The 22,340-nt window shown below is 42.7% G+C and overlaps 1 protein-coding gene across 2 annotated transcripts in view; it reads left to right on the top strand.

Annotated features, from left to right (window-relative positions):
* The window catches only part of LOC137634228 (golgin subfamily A member 1-like), a 117,133-nt gene that overhangs the window by 55,278 nt on the left and 39,515 nt on the right, over window positions 1-22,340 (top strand). For both annotated transcript variants that reach the window (XM_068366499.1, XM_068366498.1), the window contains exons 10-11: window positions 543-1,091; window positions 21,720-21,864. In XM_068366499.1, coding sequence (XP_068222600.1) covers window positions 543-1,091; window positions 21,720-21,864 — 694 coding nt within the window. The remainder of the gene's footprint in view (window positions 1-542; window positions 1,092-21,719; window positions 21,865-22,340) is intronic.

Raw genomic sequence — 22,340 nt, 5'->3', positions numbered from 1 at the left:
GGCTAGCTTAGTTTGATTCATAGTGCTGCATTATCTTAATTTTTGGGTATATGTAGAATTACAGTAAATACTCTACTATAGAATTACAGAGGGGATGAGTGCCATGACTGAGATGGTGTGGGCATGTGTTGGTGATGGATGGTTGTGAGGTAGTGAGGTGGGCCTGGGAAACACCTGTTAGGGAAAGATCGAGAGGAAGGCAGAGAATTAGATGGTGAGATAAAGTAAAGGATGATATGGAGAGAAGAGGTTTGGTGGAAGAGAATGGCTTTGATAGTTGGCATTGGAGAGGGCGTATCAAGCAACTGACCTCTTGATTCAGGGAAGGTGGGGTGGGGGGGGGGGGGAAGAAGACTATAGAATTCTCAAATATAAAAATAAGATATAAAAAGGTAGAGAAAAATATATGATTCAAAATCATAAGGACAGGAGAAAATTAGCAAAGTGTGATGTAATTTAATTATTAAAGTACTGTATTGATGTGTGTATTGTTCAGATTTACGTGTGTACAAATTTTGATCTAAATATTAATTTTTTTTCAGAAAATGGAAGAGGAAAAGTATCTGCAATGTTCAGAGAAACTTAAGAATAAAGAGGAAACTTTAGGGACCCTTGAAATAAAGTGTAATAATCAAGAGTCTGAGCTTGCTGCTATAAAAGAAGACATTTTAAAAGTGAGAAGTGACTTACAAGCTGCTCTTAGTGAGAATAAATCCCTCCAAGACACTGTACATAAAGAAAGAACTAATGTTGAGCTTCTAGAAAAAGCAAAGGTAGAAATTCAGTCCAAATTAGAAACTGCATGCAGTGAAAAAAATAGATTGTCTCAGAATTTAGATGAATATGTTGAGAAACTAACTAGCTCAGAAAATTGTGTTAAAGATCTTCAAGGTGAGACTCAGAAAAAATCTGAGAGTATTTCTGAGCTAGAGACGAGAGTGAATCAATTAATGTGTGACTGTGAACAACTTAACTTACAGCTAAAAAGTTCTGAGGAAGATTTACAGCACAAAATTGAAGAGTCTGACACGGTCAAGACATTACGAGAAGCAATGAAGGCTCTTGAGGATGAACTTAGTGAAAAGAAACAGGTTTGTTTAAGTCTTGTTTTCCCATTTGATATCTATAATAAATATTTTCACTGCTATATTTAAATTGATAATTGGGTATGTTCATTTGATATTCCAATGAATATTGAACGAGAGATGAAGGTACTGTATGTAAATATTAGATTATAGAAACATTGCTACCTAAGTTTCTTATATCAGTGTTATAATGCTAATACTTACTGGTACCAGTGGTGTTGCATAGGCATTTTAGTATAAATACTTTGGTAGATGTTTTGAATACAGAATAAGTAATTCATTGAGTTATTAATGTAAAATGGGTAATGTTTAGCATAAGTTGAGGAATGTAAGTGTCCAGGATGACAAGGATTTATAATTATTGATATGATTCAGTTTATTTGTATGTATGTATAAGGAAAGGTTGATACTGCTGAAATAGACTTTTTAAAAAGAGTATGCCTAGATAGTGTTCAAAAGTATTTATGTACATATAGTAAAGTACAAGCCTGATACGGATGTTACTATAGGAAAATAACCGTACAAAGAGTCGCATAGATTCTCGTAAAGCTAATTCAAGGGATTCATTCTTCAATGAGGCAAAGAGTAGAGTAGGAAGGAAAGTGAATGAGTTGGACAGCTATATGGTAGGAAAGCAAAAGGAACAGAAAATGAGGTAAGCAGACAGTAAGGCTCACATTTAGTAAGTGGACTGTATTAAGAGGACTTGAGGTGAATTGTATATTATAAGTCATTGGATTTGTGTACTGGGGTTAATGCTATTCTGTAGTTTTGGAGAATGAAAGTAAACCTATAATTTTCATCATTGCTAGGAGTATTTAGATAGTGACTTGATTTGTTATTGTTTTCTATAGTACTACCACCATTTACCTGGCATCATAAATAGTTTTTACTAAGAAGGATTTAATTTTTTTGTTTTGAAATCCGGTGGAAGAACATTATCTAAATATTTTGTAGACACTTGCTTGGTTATTTCATGTAAACTTTAGGTTTACACACTAAATACACAATCCATGTCATAAAAAAGGTAATTAATTGTTATTAGTTTTTATAAGATAATTACTTGAGGGTCTCCCATATTTATTTTGAAACTGTTTTCAAAGTACTGTACAGTACAGTAAAATGAATGACCATAGTTTTTAAATCTGGTATTCATGACATAAACACTTTTATTGTCTTCTTTATTTAACTCTTTGAGATTCCTTGGTGCATATGAAACTCATGTAATAAAACACACTTGTTTGTCTTACACCACTTGCTTAATAAGCAGGTAATTACTTTAACTTTTATTTTTTCAATATTAAACTTAGCCGGTGATCATATAGCTGTCAGCTCTGCTGCCCGACAGAAAAACCTAAGGACAAAATACGCCAGCGATCGCTACACAGGTGGGGGCGTACATCAACAGCGCCATCTGTCGAGCAGGTACTCAAGTACTCCATGTCAACACAGAACCAATTTTCTCTCTGTCGTGCCACTGGCAAGACCTACTAAATACGCTGTTACTAACTGGATTTGTTTTCACAACTATTTGGTGAAGTACACTATTCTAGTTTTGAGCTTTCGCTATACAGGGGTTTTATCTTCATCTCAAAACTTGAACTCGTTTTGGATAGATTTAATTATGGTGACAAAGAGAGTATGGACTCTCTTTCACTTTTAAATGGCCGACCCTTCCCTTAGACGGAAGTGTGTTTAGGTTTTTAGTAATTTTGCTTAACACGTTATAGATCTATATATTTTATATCTCTCCGCCTTTATTAGGCCTCTTCGATTAACTTTCCATTTATTATAAACATATAAAAATAAATTTTTATGTTTTGTTTATATGCTACCTTTCCTGATAGTAGGCGGTCCTAACTTGGAACCGAAGTTAATCAACGTTGAGCCCGTTATATCGTATTTAGCCTTTAAAGAATTTAAAACTTTTTAAATTTAATGTTTTATGAAAGATTTTCTTTGATAGTCTTCGTACTGTTTTCAAAGATGAACTAACGTTTAGTTTTTTTAGACTACGCAGTTGTTGACGTTCAGGACGTTCAACATGCGCTCTATCGTTACGATAGAGAGAGAGTGTATCACGGTTTCACTTTGCAGTAAGAGTAAATCGATTCTGACGTTTCGTTCATTCTTTCTTAGCTTAAATGGTTTAAATTCTAAATTAAAGGAACTTTTTATTTGGAAAACCTTTCAGTTTTTTCCTTTAGCCAAATAACATGTTTTTTTTTTTTGACAATATATAATTGGGCTCTTCTCTCAGGTGCGAAATCAAGAGAGAAAGAGAGAGAGAGATAGAGACGGAGGGAGAGAGAGGAGAAAAAAAAAACGTTCCGTTCAAGCGGGTAACGTTGTTCTCGTTTTACTCTCCTCCCTAGTCGCTGTACGGGGAAGAAGGTAAAACGTTTCTAGGGTTTTATTCTTGTCCCCAGGCTATGTGCGGTGAGAGATTGTAAACGTAGTTTATTTGAACTAGTGTTTAGTCTCTTTCCCAGCCACTGAATTCTTTATCTTTATATATGTTTTCTGTTTTTGCTAGTATTAATGAGCTGCATTATACGACTGTTTTCGCAATTACTACCTTTTAATGAAGGGTAGAATTGCGTGTTTCAGGTAGAAATCAGTAAAAGTTTCGATTTCAGTGAAATAAGTGCAAAACAGAAAATCGAAGTGATAAAGTGATATGCGCAAAGTGTTACAGTGTTGCGTCCGAGGGTTCGTCTGTTCGTGCCTGTCGTTCACCTAGTCCGGGACCTCTTGCAAGCTCCCAAGGCCAGGGGAGAAGTAATGTCGAACGACTTATGGGTTCGTCAGGCCTTGATCAACGAACAGACGTTTCCCTCCGTGGTTTCGGGCGTATCTACCCAAGATCGCCCCACCCACACAAAGACGAGAGAGCCCATTTACTTCTCGTCTGCGGAAGAGGTTTCTCGTAAGAAACCATGGACCAAGGTCTCGCAGCTTATTAAGCGCAAGTCGGTCCCTTCCGCGCAAGTCCAACGGTCCAGTTGTAGCCACTGGGTCAGTTCGGATTCGCTGCAGTCTTCCGACGACTGCTCACCTCCTAAGAGAGGCAAAGTGGTACCGCAACAGGCAGTAACTCCGTCTGTTGCCGCACCCGCTGTTTTAGACCCTCAGTCACAACGGACAGTAACTCCGTCTGTTGCCGCACCCGCTTTTGTAGACCCTAAGTGGTCTTTGCTGCAGTCTATGCAGACTCAGTTAGCTGCTGTTATGCAGGAGTTTCGTGCGGAGAAGGTTGACGCTGCACACGTTAGCCTACAACCTGCCACGGTTGTGCGCCCAGCAGACGCTGAGGCTGCCTGCTCCCACACTCCAGCTGTGAGAGCTCCTCCACCCATGCGCAGTCGACCCTGCCAGACGCATGCTGACGTTCACAGACGCACGGAACCCTCCGTTGCCGTTCGTGAGCTACCACAACAACAGGAGGGTGGAGTTAAGCTGCCGTGTTTTGACGCGGTGCGTCAACCTCCGCATTCTAGAGTTGGTTTGACTGCTCAGTATAGACAGTCAAAGCAGTCTCGAGTGAACACTGTATGTCCTCACGCACCTGTTGTGGTTGACAGTTCAGTTGTTGACAGTTCACAGACTGCCAAGCAGTTACATGACGTTGCCTTCTGGTCTGCTACTAATGCACCAGTGCTGTATGTCCTCACGCACCTGTTGTGGTTGACAGTTCAGTTTTTGACAGTTCACAGACTGTCAAGCAGTTACATAACGTTGCCTTCTGGTCTGCTGCTAATGCACCAGTGAGACCCTCACTGAGATAACCTAGCTTTTCTCGGACAAGGTTCCTGTAGATGAGAAAGTGCTGTTCTCCCTCCTACTGATATTCCTTTGAGGACTCTGTCATTTGGAGAGGAGCCTTAAGCTGCTTAGCCTCCTATGGACTTTAATTAAATCATGATGATTTTTTAAGGATCTTCGTCCGGATCTTGTAACTGCTGCTCCTCGTTCGCCTAACGTCAGAACTTACACTAGGCCTAGCTACTTCGAAGCCGTTTTGTTAAGCTAGTGCTCTCTCGCTCTCCTAGAGAGCGTTACTTTGGCTAGGCGACTGGTTTTTGCACCAGGAGGAGTTTTAGGGATACAGCCTTTGATTTCCCTTCTTTTAAACTGGCTTATAGAGCGAGAGTCTGATAGGACACGAGAGAAGTTCTCGGCTTGGAAGTTCATGCCTCTGCCCAAATAGACTTCTCAATTCTGGTAGACTCGCCCTGGCGCCTAGCCAGGAGACGCTCCAAGTTGTTTACAGGTCAACTTCTCAACTTTTGTCGAGCCTTTGAAGTTTTGCTGTACTATTATGTCACACATAACAAGGCTTCCAGGGATGGTAAATGGTTCCACCTCAGTCGCTAACCCCGTCTGTTGCCACACCTGCTCCCGTAGACCCTTAATGGGCTTTGCTGCAAGACATGCAGTCCAAGCTTGTGTCCTTGATAGAGGACTTAAATGCGGAGAAGAACCTTCTGGCCAACAACCTTCCAACCGGTTGGTTGTGCGCCCTGTTGCGCTGAGGTATCCTACTCGCGTCTGCCAGTTGAGGTGGTTCCTCCACCGATGCGACCCAGTGTGGGTTGCCAGTCGCACGTTGACGTTAAGCGACGCTCGGAGGTGGTTGTTGACGTTCAGTGTGTCACTAGGAAGACGTTCAACAACCAGCAGAGGTGACTTGTTGTGACGCAGTGCGTCAACCTCAGCAACCCGGTAGGGTGTTGACTGCACAACCCAGACAGTCTAGACAGTTTCGGGTTGACGCTGTACTTCCTCGCGTCCCCATGGTTGTTGACAGTTCACAGACTGTGCAGCAGTGCCATGATATTGCGTCCGGCTCCGTCACGCCTCCACCAGTGCGACCGGATTCAGCAAGTCAGACGTTGCCCACTCCGTTGCCGTTTCCTCATCAGTTTCGGATGAGGAACCCTCTGATGAGGACGTTGCTGAACAAGACGATCAGCCCCCAGCCCTGCTATCCATCCAGAAGATGCTGAAGAAGGAACGCTGCCCAGTCAGGCTGTGGATGAGTCTGGTAGGGACACTGTCATCCGTGGATCAATTTGTGTCACTAGGAAGAATACACCTCCGTCCTCTTCTATACCATCTAGCTTTTCACTGGAAAAAGGACAAGACGCTAGAAGCGGTCTCGATCCCGGTTTCCGGAAAGTTAAAGTCTTGTCTGACTTGGTGAAAGGACTATATTAACCTTAGAGAGGGTCTTCCCCTGACTGTTCAGACTACCAACCACGTTCTCTTCTCGGACGCATCGGACGTAGGCTGGGGTGCGACATTAGACGTTAGGGAATGCTCGGGATTATGGAACTCGAGTCAAAGGACAATGCATTTCAACTGCAAGGAGCTACTGGCAGTACGTCTGACCTGGAAAAGCTTCAGGTCTCTCCTTCAAGGCAAAGTGGTGGAGGTGAACTCGGACAACACCACGGCTTTGGCGTACATCTCCAAGCAAGGAGGGACCTACTCTCTGACATTGTACGAGATCGCAAGGGACCTCCTCACCTGGTCAAAAGGTCTAGACATTTCAATAGTAACGAGGTTCATCCAAGGCAACTTGAATGTCATGGCAGATTGTCTCAGTCGGAAGGGACAAATAATTCCAACAGAATGGACCCTCCACAAGGATGTATGCAAGAGACTTTGGGCCACTTGGGGCCAGCCAACCATAGATCTCTTCGCAACCTCGATGACCAAGAGGCTCCCAATATTTTGCTCACCGATCCCGGACCCAGCAGCAGTTCATTTAGATGCCTTTCTACTAGATTGGTCACATCTAGATCTATATGCATTCCCTCCGTTCAAGATTGTCAACAAGGTACTGCAGAAGTTCGCCTCTCACGAGGAGACAAGGTTGACGCTAGTTGCTTCCCTCTGGCCCGCGAGAGAATGGCTCACCGAGGTACTTCGATGGCTAGTAGACGTTCCCAGAACTCTTCCCCTAGGGGTGGACCTTCTGCGTCAGCCACGCGTAAAGAAGGTACACCAAGGCCTCCACGCTCTTCGTCTGACTGCCTTCAGACTATCGAAAGACTCTCGAGAGCTAGAGACTTTTCGAAGGAGGCAGCCAGAGCGATTGCTAGAACAAGGAGAACATCCACCCTTAGAGTCTACCAATCGAAGTGGGAAATCTTCCGAAACTGGTGCAAGTCAGTATCCGTATCCTCGACCAGTACCTCTGTAACTCAAATAGCTGACTTTCTCTTATATCTGAGGAAAGAACGATCTCTTTCAGCTCCCACTATCAAGGGTTACAGAAGCATGTTGGCATCAGTCTTCCGTCACAGAGGCTTAGATCTTTCCAACAATAAAGATCTACAGGACCTCCTTAAGTCTTTTGAGACCACGAAGGAGCGTCGTTTGGTTACACCTGGTTGGAATTTAGACGTGGTACTAAGATTCCTTATGTCAGACAGGTTCGAACCGCAACAATCAGCCTCCCTGAAAGATCTCACCTTAAAGACTCTTTTCCTGATATGCTTAGCCACAGCTAAAAGAGTCAGTGAGATTCATGCCTTCAGCAAGAACATCGGATTCTCATCCGAAACGGCTACATGTTCTACAACTTGGTTTTCTAGCCAAACACGAGCTGCCTTCTCGGCCTTGACCAATATCGTTCGATATTCCAAACTTATCGCATGGTTGGAAATGAACTAGAAAGAGTCTTATGTCCTGTAAGAGCTCTTGAGTTCTATTTAAAAACCTTTACGAGGCCCGTCTGAAGCTTTATGGTGTTCAGTTAAGAATCCATCTTTGCCTATGTCAAAGAATGCCTTATCCTATTTTATCAGACTGTTATTACGAGAAGCTCATACCCATCTGAATGAGGAAGACCAAGCTTTGCTGAAGGTAAGGACACACGATGTTAGAGCTGTCGCAACTTCCGTGGCCTTTAAACAAAATAGATCTCTGCAAAGTATAATCGACGCAACCTATTGGAAAAGCAAATCAGTGTTCGCGTCTTTTTATCTTAAGAATGTCCAGTCTCTTTACGAGAACTGCTACACTCTGGGACCATTCGTAGCAACGAGTGCAGTAGTGGGTGAGGGCTCAACCACTACAATTCCCTAATTCCATAACCTTTTTAATCTTTCTCTTGAAATGTTTTATTATTGTTTTTGGGTTGTCCGGAAGGCTAAGAAGCCTTTTGCATCCTACTTGATTTGGCGGGTGGTCAAAGTCATTTCTTGAGAAGCGCCTAGATTAGAGGTTTTGATGAGGTCCTTTAGTATGGGTTGCAACCCTTCATACTTCAGCTCCTAGGAGTCGCTCAGCATCCTATGAGGATCGCGAGGCTCAGTAAGGAAGACGTACTTAAAAAGGCAGAGTAATTGTTCAAGTCGACTTCCTTACCAGGTACTTATTGATTTTATGTTTGTCATTTTGAATAACTGCTAAAATGAAATACAAAATACTTAGCTCTTAATGTAACACATAATGCTGGTCTCTACCCACCCCCCTGGGTGTGAATCAGCTATATGATCACCGGCTAAGTTTAATATTGAAAAATGTTATTTTCATTAGTAAAATAAATTTTTGAATATACTTACCCGGTGATCATAAATTAAAGGACCCTCCCTTCCTCCCCAATAGAGACCCAGTGGGCAGAGGAGAAAATTGGTTCTGTGTTGACATGGAGTACTTGAGTACCTGCTCGACAGATGGCGCTGTTGATGTACGCCCCCACCTGTGTAGCGATCGCTGGCGTATTTTGTCCTTAGGTTTTTCTGTCGGGCAGCAGAGCTGACAGCTATATGATCACCGGGTAAGTATATTCAAAAATTTATTTTACTAATGAAAATAACATATTTATAGATTTATTTTTTATGAAATGGTCCTGGATTTTATTGTATAATTTGGAGCTAAATAATTTCACTATTGTAGTATAATTAATCATGGAAAGTTTTAAAAGATTTATCATCAGGATGATACATTAAAGTTAGCTGTGATTATAGATTTTATAACTTTTGTAATTACTCTAGCGTTTAGGAAAGTGCAAAGCAAGTACAGTAAATATTTATTCTTTTTGTATCTAACAAATTACAAAAAATTTCATTACATTAGTATTCATTTTAATACTATTTATGCCTGTTATTGCATACAAAACATGAGAGCAAAAAGATAAAATTTCCCATGATATTTTAAAAATTGATAGAATGATATTATTATTATTGTTATTTTTTCAATATTAAACTTACCCGATAATCATGTAGCTGTCAACTCCGTTGCCCGACAGAATTCTATGGAGGGATACGCCAGCTATCACAATACTAGAAGGGGGTGTACTTACCAGCGCCACCTGTGGCCAGGTACTCAATCATTTGTTGTTGACACCTCCTCAATTATTCCTCTGTCGTGCTTCCGGCTAGACGTTCTGGGATACGCTTATGGTCTTCGAGTTTATTCACGGATATTTGGTGAAGTATTCTCTCAGATTAACGGCTGTCGCTTTACTGGAATCCTTCTTATATTAGCTAGATAGCTTTTATATAATACTGATATAACGGTTAACGAATTTTGCTTGTTTTTGGATCCCCCTTTGGCTAACTCTTTGGATTACAAGATGTCTGACATTTCGCAAGCCCCCTCCCATAGACGATGTAGGTCTTGCAATAGGCGTATTCCGAAGGCCTCAGTAGATCCTCACACCGCTTGTTCTGACTGTAGGGACAGGCCCTGTCAGTTAGAAAATCGATGTGAGGAATGCGCCGGACTTTCGGAATTGGAATTTGTCCGTCTTTTAAAATATTCAACTAAGTTAGAGAGAGGTAGAGTTAGGAGGAGTTCTTCTCACTCTTCTATGTTTTCCTCACCTCATGATCCCCTACCTTTTCCTACCCCTGTAATAGCTACCCCCGATCCTACTGTGTGCCCTCCGCCTGATATGTCAGTTGTTTTGAGTGCTATTCAGGCTTTAGGCGATAAAGTAGAATCAGTGGTAAGTGACCATAAGTCTCTGATGGCCGAAGTTAAAGAACTGAAGGTCAAGAGTGCAGTGGGTGGAGTTAGTGCCAGTGCTGTGACGAGTGCTAGTGTCGGTGCAGTGCCAAGTGCTAGTGGTGCCAGTGTGGTGCGTGAGGATTTTTTCTGTGCGAGCCAGTCGTCCTCCCAGTCCGGGACCTCTTGCAAGCTCCCATGCCCAGGGGAGAAGCAATGTCGAAGGGCTTAAGGGTTCGGCAGGCCTTGTTAGGCGCACAGAACTATCCTCGGTGGTTGCGGGCGTGTCTTCCCTAGACCGTCACTCCCACCTGCAGACGATTGAGCCCGTCTTATTCTCGTCCGCTGATCTACTGTCAGGGAAGAAACGTTGGTCTCAGGTCTCGAGACCGCTTAAACGTAGAGTCCAGTCCACGAGTGCTCAGCCAGGTTGCAGTCATTGGCTCAGCTCTGACTCGCCTCAGTCATCTGTCGACTGTACTCCGCCCAAGAGGAGTAAGGTTCTGCCAAAACAGAGCTCGACTGTTAAGACTTTACCTCAGTCTGTTATCGTTTCTGCCGATCCCAAGTGGACCCTGCTTCAGTCCATGCAAGCTCAGCTTTCGGACTTGATGCGTGAGTGTCGGGCTGAGAGTGTTGCACCTCCGCCTCCGCCTACACTCCCTCCGCCTGTTCTCGCTCCGCCTGTGCTCGCCCCGCCTGCGCTTGCTCCGCCTGGTCGCAGCACCATCTGCCAGGCGTACGATGTTGAGCCTCTTTCGGAGTTCGCTGTTCCCAGTGGTGTTCAGCCTCAGCCTTCTTTAAGGCAACCCTTGCTTTGGGATCAGGAGAGTTATTCCACTCTTCCTCCGCCTCCCCTTGCTGCTCCACCAGTGGTGCAACTCTCGGTTGGGGTACAACAACCTCTCCCCTCCGTGAGTCAGTCTGCTCAGCCATCGCTGCAGCGAGCTCAACCCTCCTCAAGGCAAGCTCCTCTACACCCTGGACTTGCGCCTCAGGAGCCTCAGCTTGCGAGAACTTTACCTTGTTCTGCGCAGCCTCAACCTCATCATGCTCCGCTCATCTCACAGGAACAGGAACGGACTACTCCGCCTCCGTCCTCCGCTCAGCTAGTGCAATCCTTGGGTTCAACCTCTCTTGCTAGGAGTCAACCTCCTTCACCCATGCGCCTGCCTTCTGCTTCGTCTGTTGTTCAGCCTTTGCAGTCTGAGCCTCAGGTTTTCCCTCAACAGTTACTGGAAGAGGAAACCACTGTTATTGTTCCTACCCGTTCTGACTCTGCGGTTCAGCATTCTTGTCCGATCGCTTCGCTACACTCTGCTGATGAGGTGTCGGATGATGAGGAGGCACACCTTGATCCCTCATCAGACGTGGACGAATCTAAGCTTTCTCCACCGTCTATTGATTTTCGTAAGGTCTTGGCTCTACTCAGGGAGATTTACCCAGACCACTTTGTCTCTGCTATTCCCCGCTCTCCACCATCTGAGTTTTCGCTGGGCGTACAACAAGCTAAGTCCAACTATACTAAGCTTGTCCTAGCTAGATCCTCCAAGAGGGCTTTAAGGATCTTAGGGGAGTGGCTGCAGTCTAAACAACACCTTGGCAAGACTTCCTTCATGTTCCCTCCAACGAAGCTCGCTTCGAAAGCTAGCGTTTGGTATGCCACAGGGGAAGCACCAGGCTTAGGAGTACCTGCCTCTGCCCAGGCTGACTTCTCAAGTCTGGTGGACTCGCCTCGGAGAACTGCTATGAGACGCTCGAAGGTTTGTTGGACCTTCTCAGACCTGGATCATTTACTTAAAGGGTTGTTCAGAGCATTTGAAATGTTCAACTTTCTCGACTGGTGCCTGGGGGCCCTCAGCAAGAAAACCTCTCCTGCGGACAAAGATTCTGCCATGCTATTGATGTCCTGCATGGATAAGGCCATCAGAGATGGATCGGGCGAGCTAGCGTCGTTGTTTGTATCAGGGGTGTTGAAGAAAAGGGAACAACTGTGTACCTTCCTTTCCGCCAGCATTACACCTTGCCAACGGTCACAACTCCTTTTTGCTCCACTCTCAAAGTTCCTCTTTCCCGAGGAGCTAGTTAAGGACTTGTCTGCTGCCCTGATACAAAAGGACACGCACGATCTTGTAGCCTCATCGGCTCGTAAGTCTAAGGTTGCCACCTCAGTCCCCAAGACTTATCGCTCCCCAGTGGCTGATACCCCGGCTACGAGGTTCATACCGCCCTTTCGTGGTAGAGCCCCCAGCCGAGGAAGCTCCCGTCCAGACTCTCACAGGAGCAAGTCTAGGAAAGGATCCAGGACTTCTAAGGGAAAGAACTGACTCTCAGTTTCTCCAGACAACAGTAGGAGCCAGGCTCAAGATCTTCTGGCGAGCCTGGGAGAAGAGAGGTGCAGACGCACAGTCTGTCAGTTGGCTGAGGTACGGTTACAGGATTCCATTCTGCCTCAAACCACCTCTGACCACATCGCCCATCAACCTCTCTCCCAACTACAAAGAAGAGGACAAGAGGCTAGCATTGCAACAGGAGGTGTCGCTACTTGTGCAGAAGAAGGCAGTGGTTATAGTCCGGGACCATCAATCCCCGGGCTTCTACAACCGTCTCTTTCTTGTGGCCAAGAAGACAGGAGGTTGGAGACCGGTGCTGGACGTCAGCTCTCTCAACGAGTATGTCACCAAGCAGACGTTCACGATGGAGACGACCAAGTCGGTCTTAGCAGCGGTCAGACAGGAGGACTGGATGGTCTCGTTGGACTTGAAAGATGCATACTTTCACGTTCCCATTCATCCAGACTCCCAACCTTTCCTGAGATTCGTTTTCGGAAAGGTTGTCTATCAGTTCCAAGCCCTGTGTTTTGGCCTAAGCACAGCTCCTATGGTCTTTACTCATCTGATGAGAAATGTAGCGAAATTCCTACACTTATCGAACATCAGAGCCTCCCTCTACCTAGACGACTGGCTGTTGAGAGCCTCCTCGAGTCGTCGTTGTCTGGAGAACCTCAATTGGACTTTAGACTTAATCAGAGACCTAGGTCTATTAGTCAATATAGAGAAATCTCAACTCATTCCCTCCCAATCCATTGTGTACCTGGGAATGGAGATTCAGAGTCAGGATTTTCGGGCTTTTCCATCGGCCCCCAGGATAAGCCAAGCCCTAGAGTGCATCATGAGCATGCTGAAGAGGAGCAATTGCTCAGTGAGACAGTGGATGAGTCTCACAGGGACCCTCTCATCACTGGCCCTGTTTGTCGAGCTAGGAAGACTCCACCTCCGCCCTCTTCAATTCCATCTTGCTGCTCATTGGGACAAGGGCTCGACTCTAGAAGCAGTCTCTATCCCTATCAACCAAGAGATGAAGACCACTCTCCTGTGGTGGAAGCGCAATCTCCTTCTCAAGGAGGGTCTATCATTGGCCATCCAGACCCCCAATCTTCATCTCTTCTCAGATGCATCGGACTCGGGCTGGGGTGCGACCTTGGACGGACGGGAATGCTCAGGAGTATGGAACAAGGAACAAGGATTACTCCACATCAACTGCAAGGAACTGCTAGCAGTTCATCTAGCCCTGTTGAACTTCAAGTCCCTCCTGCTAGGCAAAGTGGTGGAGGTGAATTCAGACAACACCACAGCCTTGGCTTACATCTCCAAGCAAGGAGGGACCCATTCGAGGAGCCTTTACGAGATCGCAAGGGACCTCTTCATTTGGTCAAGAGGTCTAAACCTCACTCTGGTCACGAGGTTCATCCAGGGCGATATGAATGTTTCAGCGGATCGCCTAAGCAGAAGGAATCAGGTCTTTCCCACGGAATGGACCCTCCACAAGAGTGTGTGCAACAGACTTTGGACCTTGTGGGGTCAACCTACCATAGATCTGTTTGCCACCTCCATAACCAAGAGACTTCCGCTTTATTGTTCCCCTGTTCCAGACCCTGCAGCGGTTCATGTGGATGCTTTTCTTCTGAACTGGTCCCATCTCGACCTGTACGCATTCCCTCCGTTCAAGATAATAAACAAAGTTCTGCAGAAATTCGTCTCGCACGAAGGGACACGGCTGACGCTGGTTGCTCCCCTTTGGCCTGCAAGAGAATGGTACACAGAGGTACTTCAATGGCTAGTCGACTTCCCCAGGACTCTACCTCTAAGAGTGGACCTTCTACGTCAACCTCACGTAGACAGGTTGCACCCAAACCTCCACGCTCTTCGGCTGACTGCCTTCAGACTGTCGAAAGATTCGCTAGAGCTAGAGGCTTTTCGAAGGAGGCAGCCAGTGCGATTGCCAGAGCTAGAAGAGTTTCCACTCGTAGAGTCTACCAGTCTAAGTGGGAGGTCTTCCGAAGCTGGTGTAGAGCCAATTCAATATCCTCTACCAATACCTCTGTGATCCAAATAGCTGACTTCCTTCTACATCTTAGGAATGAGAGATCCCTTTCAACACCTACGATTAAAGGATATAGGAGCATGTTGGCCTCAGTTCTCCGCCACAGAGGTTTGGACCTGTCTTCCAACAAGGACCTTCAAGACATTCTCAAGTCTTTTGAGACGTCTAAAGAACGTCGTCTTTCCACTCCAGGCTGGAATCTAGACGTAGTCTTAAGGTTCCTTATGACATCTAGGTTCGAACCTCTCCAGTCAGCTTCCTTCAAGGATCTTACCCTCAAGACTGCTTTTCTCGTTTGCCTTGCAACAGCTAAGAGAGTCAGTGAGGTTCATGCCTTCAGCAAGAACATTGGTTTCACAACCGAATCTGCAACATGTTCTTTTCAGCTTGGATTCCTAGCAAAGAACGAGCTTCCTTCACGTCCTTGGCCTAGATCGTTCGAAATACCTAGCCTCTCCAACATGGTAGGTAACGAACTAGAGAGAGTTCTTTGCCCTGTCAGAGCTCTCAAATATTATCTGAAGAGGTCTAAACCTATTCGAGGACAGTCAGAAGCCTTATGGTGTGCCATCAAGAAACCCTCGAGACCCATGTCCAAAAATGGGCTTTCGTACTATATAAGGCTTCTGATCAGAGAAGCACATTCTCACTTAAAGGAGGAAGACCTTGCATTGCTGAAGGTAAGGACCCACGAAGTAAGAGCTGTAGCTACTTCGATGGCCTTTAATAAAAACCGTTCTCTGCAGAGCATAATGGATGCAACCTATTGGAGGAGCAAGTCAGTGTTTGCATCATTTTATCTGAAAGATGTCCAGTCTCTTTACGAGAACTGCTACACCCTGGGACCATTCGTAGCAGCGAGTGCAGTAGTAGGTGAGGGCTCAGCCACTACATTCCCTTAATCCCATAACCTTTTTTAACCTTTCTCTTGAATACTTTTATTGTTGTTTTTATGGTTGTTACGGTAGGCTAAGAAGCCTTCCGCATCCTTGGATTTGGCGGGTGGTCTATTCATTCTTGAGAAGCGCCTGGGTTAAAGGTTTGGTAGAGGTCCTTTAGTAGGGGTTGCAACCCCGTGTACTTTGGCACCTTTGGGTTGATTCAGCCTCCAAGAGGAACGCTGCGCTCAGTAAGGAAGACGAACTTTAAATAAAGAGGCAGAGTAACGGTTCTATTCGACTTCCTTACCAGGTACTTATTATTTCATTGTTATTTGAGATAACTGTTATATGAAATATGGGATACTTAGCTATCCTTTAATCTTGTACACTGGTTTTCACCCACCTCCCTGGGTGTGAATCAGCTACATGATTATCGGGTAAGTTTGATATTGAAAAATGTTATTTTTATTAATAAAATAAATTTTTGAATATACTTACCCGATAATCATGATTTAATCGACCCTCCCTTCCTCCCCAGAGAGAACCAGTGGACCGAGGAATAATTGAGGAGGTGTCAACAACAAATGATTGAGTACCTGGCCACAGGTGGCGCTGGTAAGTACACCCCCTTCTAGTATTGTGATAGCTGGCGTATCCCTCCATAGAATTCTGTCGGGCAACGGAGTTGACAGCTACATGATTATCGGGTAAGTATATTCAAAAATTTATTTTATTAATAAAAATAACATATTATGATTATTATGATTATTATTATTATTATTATTATTATTATTATTAGCCAAGCTACAACCCTAGTTGGAAAAGCAAGATGCTATAAGCCCAAGGGCTCCAATAGGGAAAAATAGCCCAGTGAGGAAAGGAAATAAGAAAATAAATAAATGATGAGAACAAATTACCAATAAATCATTCTAAAAACAGTAACAACGTCAAAATAGATATGTCATATATAAACTATTAACAATGTCAAAAATAGATACAGTAGGTCATATATACATACATATACCAAGGCACTTCCCCCAATTTTGGGGAGTAGCCGACATCAAACAAATGAAACAGAAAAGGGGATCTCTCTTCTCTACGTTCCTCCCAGCCTGACAAGGGACTCAACCGAGTTCGGTTGGTACTGCTAGGGGTGCCACAGCCCACCCTCCCCCGTTATCCACCACAGATGAAGCTTCATAACACTGAATCCTCTACTCCTGCTTCCTCCGCGGTCATCCAGAGCACCAGAGGAAGCAGTAGGGCCTACCGGAACTGCATCACAATCGCTCGCCATTCATTCCTCTTTCTAGCACGCTTTCTTGCCTCTCTCACATCTATCCTCCTATCACCCAGAGCTTCCTTCACTCCATCCATCCACCCAAACCTTGGCCTTCCTCTTGTACTTCTTCCATCAACTCTTGCATTTATCACATTCTTTAGCAGACAGCCATTTTCCATTCTCTCAACATGGCCAAACCACCTCAACACATTCATATCCACTCTAGCTGCTAACTCATTTCTTACACCCGTTCTCACCCTGACTACTTCGTTCCTAACCCTATCTACTCGAGATACACCAGCCATACTCCTTAGACATTTCATCTCAAAGACATTAAATTTCTGTCTCTCCGTCACTTTCATTCCCCACAACTCCGATCCATACATCACAGTTGGTACAGTCACTTTCTCATAGAGAACTCTCTTTACATTCATGCCCAACCCTCTATTTTTTGATACTCCCTTAACTGCCCCCAACACTTTGCATCCTTCATTCACTCGCTGACGTACATCTGCTTTTACTCCACCATTTGCTGCAACAACAGACCCCAAGTACTTAAACTAATCCACCTCCTCAAGTAACTCTCCATTCAAAATGACATTCAACCTCGCACCACCTTCCCTTCTCGTACATCTCATAACCTTACTCTTACCCACATTAACTCTCAACTTCCTTCTCTCACACACCCTTCCAAATTCTGTCACTAATCGGCCAAGCTTCTCTTCCGCGTCTGCAACCAGTACAGTATCATCCGCAAACAACAACTGATTTACCTCCCATTCATGGTCATTCTCGTCTACCAGTTTCAATCCTCGTCCAAGCACTCGAGCATTCACCTCTCTCACCACTCCATCAGCATACAAGTTAAACAACCACGGCGACATCACACATCCCTGTCTCAGCCCCACTCTCACCGGAAACCTATCGCTCACTTCATTTCCTATCCTAACACATGCTTTACTACCTTTGTAGAAACTTTTCACTGCTTGCAACAACCTTCCACCAACTCCATATAACCTCATCACATTCCACATTGCTTCCCTATCAACTCTATCATACGGTTTTTCTAGATCCATAAACGCAACATACACCTCTTACATTTTGCTAAATATTTCTTGCATATCTGCCTAACTGTAAAAATCTGATTCATACAACCCTTACCTCTTCTAAAACCACCCTGTACTTCTAAGATTGCATTATCTGTTTTATCCTTAATCCTATTAATCAGTACTCTACTATACACTTTTCCCATCACACTCAACAAACTAATACCCCTTGAATTACAACACTCATGCACATCTCCCTTGCCCTTATATAGTGGTACAATACACGTACAAACCCAATCTACTGGTACCATTGACAACACAAAACACATATTAAACAATCTCACCAACCATTCAAGTACAGTCACACCCCCTTCCTTCAACATCTCAGCTCTCACACCATCCATACCAGATGCTTTTCCTACTCTCGTTTCATCTAGTGCTCTCCTCACTTCCTCTCTTGTAATCTCTCTCTCATTCTCATCTCCCATCACCGGCACCTCAACACCTGCAACAGCAATTATATCTGCCTCCCTGTTATCCTCAACATTCAGTAAACTTTCAAAATATTCCACCCACTTTTTCCTTGCCTCCTCTCCTTTTAACAACCTTCCATTTCCATCTTTCACTGTCTCTTCAATTCTTGAACCAGCCTTCCTTACTCTCTTCATTTCTTTCCAAAACTTCTTCTTATTCTCTTCATATGAATGACTCAATCCCTGACCCACCTCAGGTCAGCTGCCCTCTTTGCCTCACTTACTTTGCACTTTACTTCCACTTTTTCTCTCTATATATTTCATACTTCTCTACACTATTACTCTGCAGCCACTCTTCAAAAGCCCTCTTTTTCTCTTCCACTTATACCCTCACTCCTTCATTCCACCATTCACTGCCCCTCCACATGCTGCCTCCAACAAACTTCTTGCCACACACATCACTTGCAATCCCAACAAAATTTTCTTTTACTAACTTCCAATCCTCTAAATTACCAGTTTCTCTTACTTTCATTTCGTCATATGCCATTTTCAACCTTTCTTGATATTTACTTTTTTACCCCCTGTTTTACTAGCTCTTCAACCCTCACTAGCTCCCTTTTACATCCACCTACTCTATTCCCCCACTCTTTTGCTACAACTAATTTTCCTTCCACCAAAAAATGATCAGACATACCGTTAGCCATACCCCTAAACACGTGCACGTCTTTCAATCTTCCAAACATTCTTTTAGTTAACACATAATCCATTAACGCCCTTTCTACCACTCTTCCATTTGCCACTCTTACCCATGTATACTTGTTTTTATCTTTCTTTTTAAAAAAGCTAGAACTTATCACTATCTCTTACTCAACACACACATCTACCAGTCTCTCACCACTCTCATTTTCACCTGGTACGCCATACTCCCCAATGACACCTTCTGCCTCTCTAGCACCCACTCTAGCATTTAAGTCACCCATAACAACTACATAATTCCTTCTACCCAGTCCTTCTACACACCTAGTTGAATCATTCCAGAACTCATTCCGCTCTTCTTCACTTTTCTCACAACCTGGCCCATACGCACTGACAAAAGCCCAACATTCCCTACCCAACCTAACCCTTACCCACATTAACCTAGATGATATTTCCTTCCATTCCACTACTTTATCTGCCATCCATTCACTCAGCAATAAAGCCACACCTTCTCTTGCTCTTCCCCTTTCAATCCCAGACACTCTACCAGACATTTCACCAAACATCACTCTATAAATAAACTATAAAAAGACTCGTGTCAGCGTGGTCAACATAAAAACATTTGCTGCAACTTTGAACTTTTGAAGTTCTACTGATTCAACTACCCGATTAGGAAGATCATTCCACAACATGGTAACAGCTGGAATAAAACTGCTCTTTGAGCAGCATCTACTTCAAGTGGCAATAAATAGAGTTGAACTATCCCCAACACCCTAATCTCATTGTCAAAGTATTTGTTATTAGTTTTATTTTATTTTCTACAAATCACATCATTTGACATCATAGGAATCTCAAGGGTTAAAATTTCATTACTTTTCTGCTTCTCACATCAATGCGTGTCATAGTTGATATTCATAAATGTACTATATGCAGCAAAACTGGTGATACTTTTTTGTTTTTGCCTTGGCCAAGCATTGTTCTCAACTTGCCTCTTAGTATTAAATCTTATACAGTATTTCACTTTGTAAACGTGTATGTATAAGTCAACGTTGGTCACTTGTGTACAATTTTATCATTGGAAAATGTTAGATCATTAAAAAAAAACATTTAATATTGAAATGATATTTCAGAACAAAAATTAAATATGTTACTGTAGTACAAAAATCTCGGTCGCCGTGACTCCGTGAGACTAGTCTTGGAAGTGTTTGAGAAACTGGGAAAGAGGGCATCTAGATGGAGAAAATTTTAAGCAGAGCCCTATTGTATAATGATAAAAATTTACACGTTTAGGATGTGAATTCAAAGATTAGCTATTTTTGTTTGTCTTTTTGTGTATAATAAAATGTTAGTTAGGCTCGTGATCTCAAAACTTGCAATGAATTATTACAAGTTATAGTTTAGGCTATAGTCAATGCTACTTACATAAGTCTAGTCTCCCAACAGGTTTCTTCAGTTTGAGGAGGTTAGAACTAAAGGGGCTCTCAGTAGAGCGCAGACTTCCCCTGCAGCAGCTAATTTCTCGACATTTCACTTGACCTTGACCTTTGATCTTAACCTGTATTAATTGGCGTTGGTTTTCATACAAACAAATATGAGCCAAGTTTGAAGTGTCTGGGACAGCTTGTCTAAACTTATGGTTGATTACGTGAATTGGATATTTTGCTTGACCGTAACCTTGACCTTCCCAAATTTAATCATTTCTAGTTATTTACATAACAGTTAATCCTGGTAAGCTTCATTACTCTATGATTAAAATTGTGGCTAGGAAGCACTTCACAAACACACAAACAAACTCGCAAACAGGGGATAAAACATAACCTCCTTCCAACTTTATGGTGAAGGTAGTAATGACAATTTCTTCGTCTTTTGAAAGACGTCATTATTTTTATTAGTATAATATTTGTAGGCAAACTAAATTATTGGGGCCAGGAAGCAGTTCACAAACACACACATGAACAAACACATAAACAAGGGATAAAACATAACCTCCTTCGACCCTCGTTGGTGGAGGTAATAATGACAATTTCTTCATCTTTTAAAAGACGTCATTATTTTGTTTGTATAATATTTGTAGGCAAACTAAATCATGAAAGTGAAATCTGTTGAAATGTTATGCCATTGATTTCAATACAGTACTGTATGTATATATATATATATATATATATATATATATATATATATATATATATATATATATATATATATATATATATATATATATACTGTATATATATATATATATATATATATATATATATATATATATATACATGTACATATATATATATATATATATATATATATATATATATATATATATATATATATATATATACTGTATATATATATATATATATTTACTGTATATATATATATATATATATATATATATATATATATATATATGTATGTATGTATGTATGTATGTATGTATGTATGTATGTATGTATATATATATATATATATATATATATATATATATATATATATATATATATGCAGAAATTATGCAGAAGATATGTTAAAAATAAAAGCCTTTTTTTATATGATTTTATAGTATATTCTGCAGTTTTATGAGCAATAATATTAAGCATTAAATTGTTTATATATATCCCCTTCCCCCCTCTGGAAAGTTTGTTTTAGCCTTTTACACGAAGGTAAGAGTCTTGAAAATAAACAGCATTCTTAAACTACACTAATTTAATATTATACATTGATTTCCAAATGTTATCGAGTCCCCTCTTCTTCTCACTTGTAATTCAGGTGATACATTAGTTTTAACATGTCTTGATGGCAATGCAGATTTATGGTGATGTGTCTTATGGTGCAATACAAGAACAAATATTTTTTCCAATCATATAGTTGGTGTGGCTAAATTCAAGATTATTTTGTTTTCATTTAAATTATAGGCGCTGAAAGTTCAAAGCCAAAGGCTGGCAGATATGAAGAAGACCATCCAGAGGGAGTTGAAGCTGTCAGCAGATACCACTGATCATGCGTCCGATTCTCGTCCAGAACTCAGGCCCCTTCAGACTTCATCTCCTGGTCCTGCTAGTATGTTTAGTTTGCGTAAACTTGATCTTTTGTATATTTTACAGATATTCGGATTTTAAAATTAAATTTGTTCCGTCACTAACAAACCTAACGATATTTAATAGGGATTATCCTTTCGGTGAAGCAGAAACTATCCTTCAGAGTGAATTGGATTCATCCTTTTCCCGCTCTTCGTCTTTGGAACAGACCTCGCCCAGCACTCATCTTGCCCAGATCGCGTCTCGTCTAGGTTCTTCACTCCTTGCTGTCTTGTCCCACCTTGTCATCGCCGATCACGGATCTTCAGTTAGCCGTTTGTCAGCTTGTCAAACTCCATGTCGCCGATTATTAGCTCATCGTTCACTGATCTGTCAGCTTGTCAAACTCCATGTCGCCGATTATTAGCTCATCGTTCACTGATCTCCGATCGCCAGCTAGTCGTTCATTGATCACCGATTTCCAGTTCGCCAATCGCCAGCTTGTCAATCTCCTGCTCA

Source organism: Palaemon carinicauda, chromosome 44 (assembly GCF_036898095.1).
Source record: "Palaemon carinicauda isolate YSFRI2023 chromosome 44, ASM3689809v2, whole genome shotgun sequence".
In the NCBI taxonomy this organism is placed as follows: Eukaryota; Metazoa; Arthropoda; class Malacostraca; order Decapoda; family Palaemonidae; genus Palaemon; species Palaemon carinicauda.
Note: the sequence above shows the minus strand (reverse complement) of the source record. Positions and strands in the feature narration are given on the sequence as shown.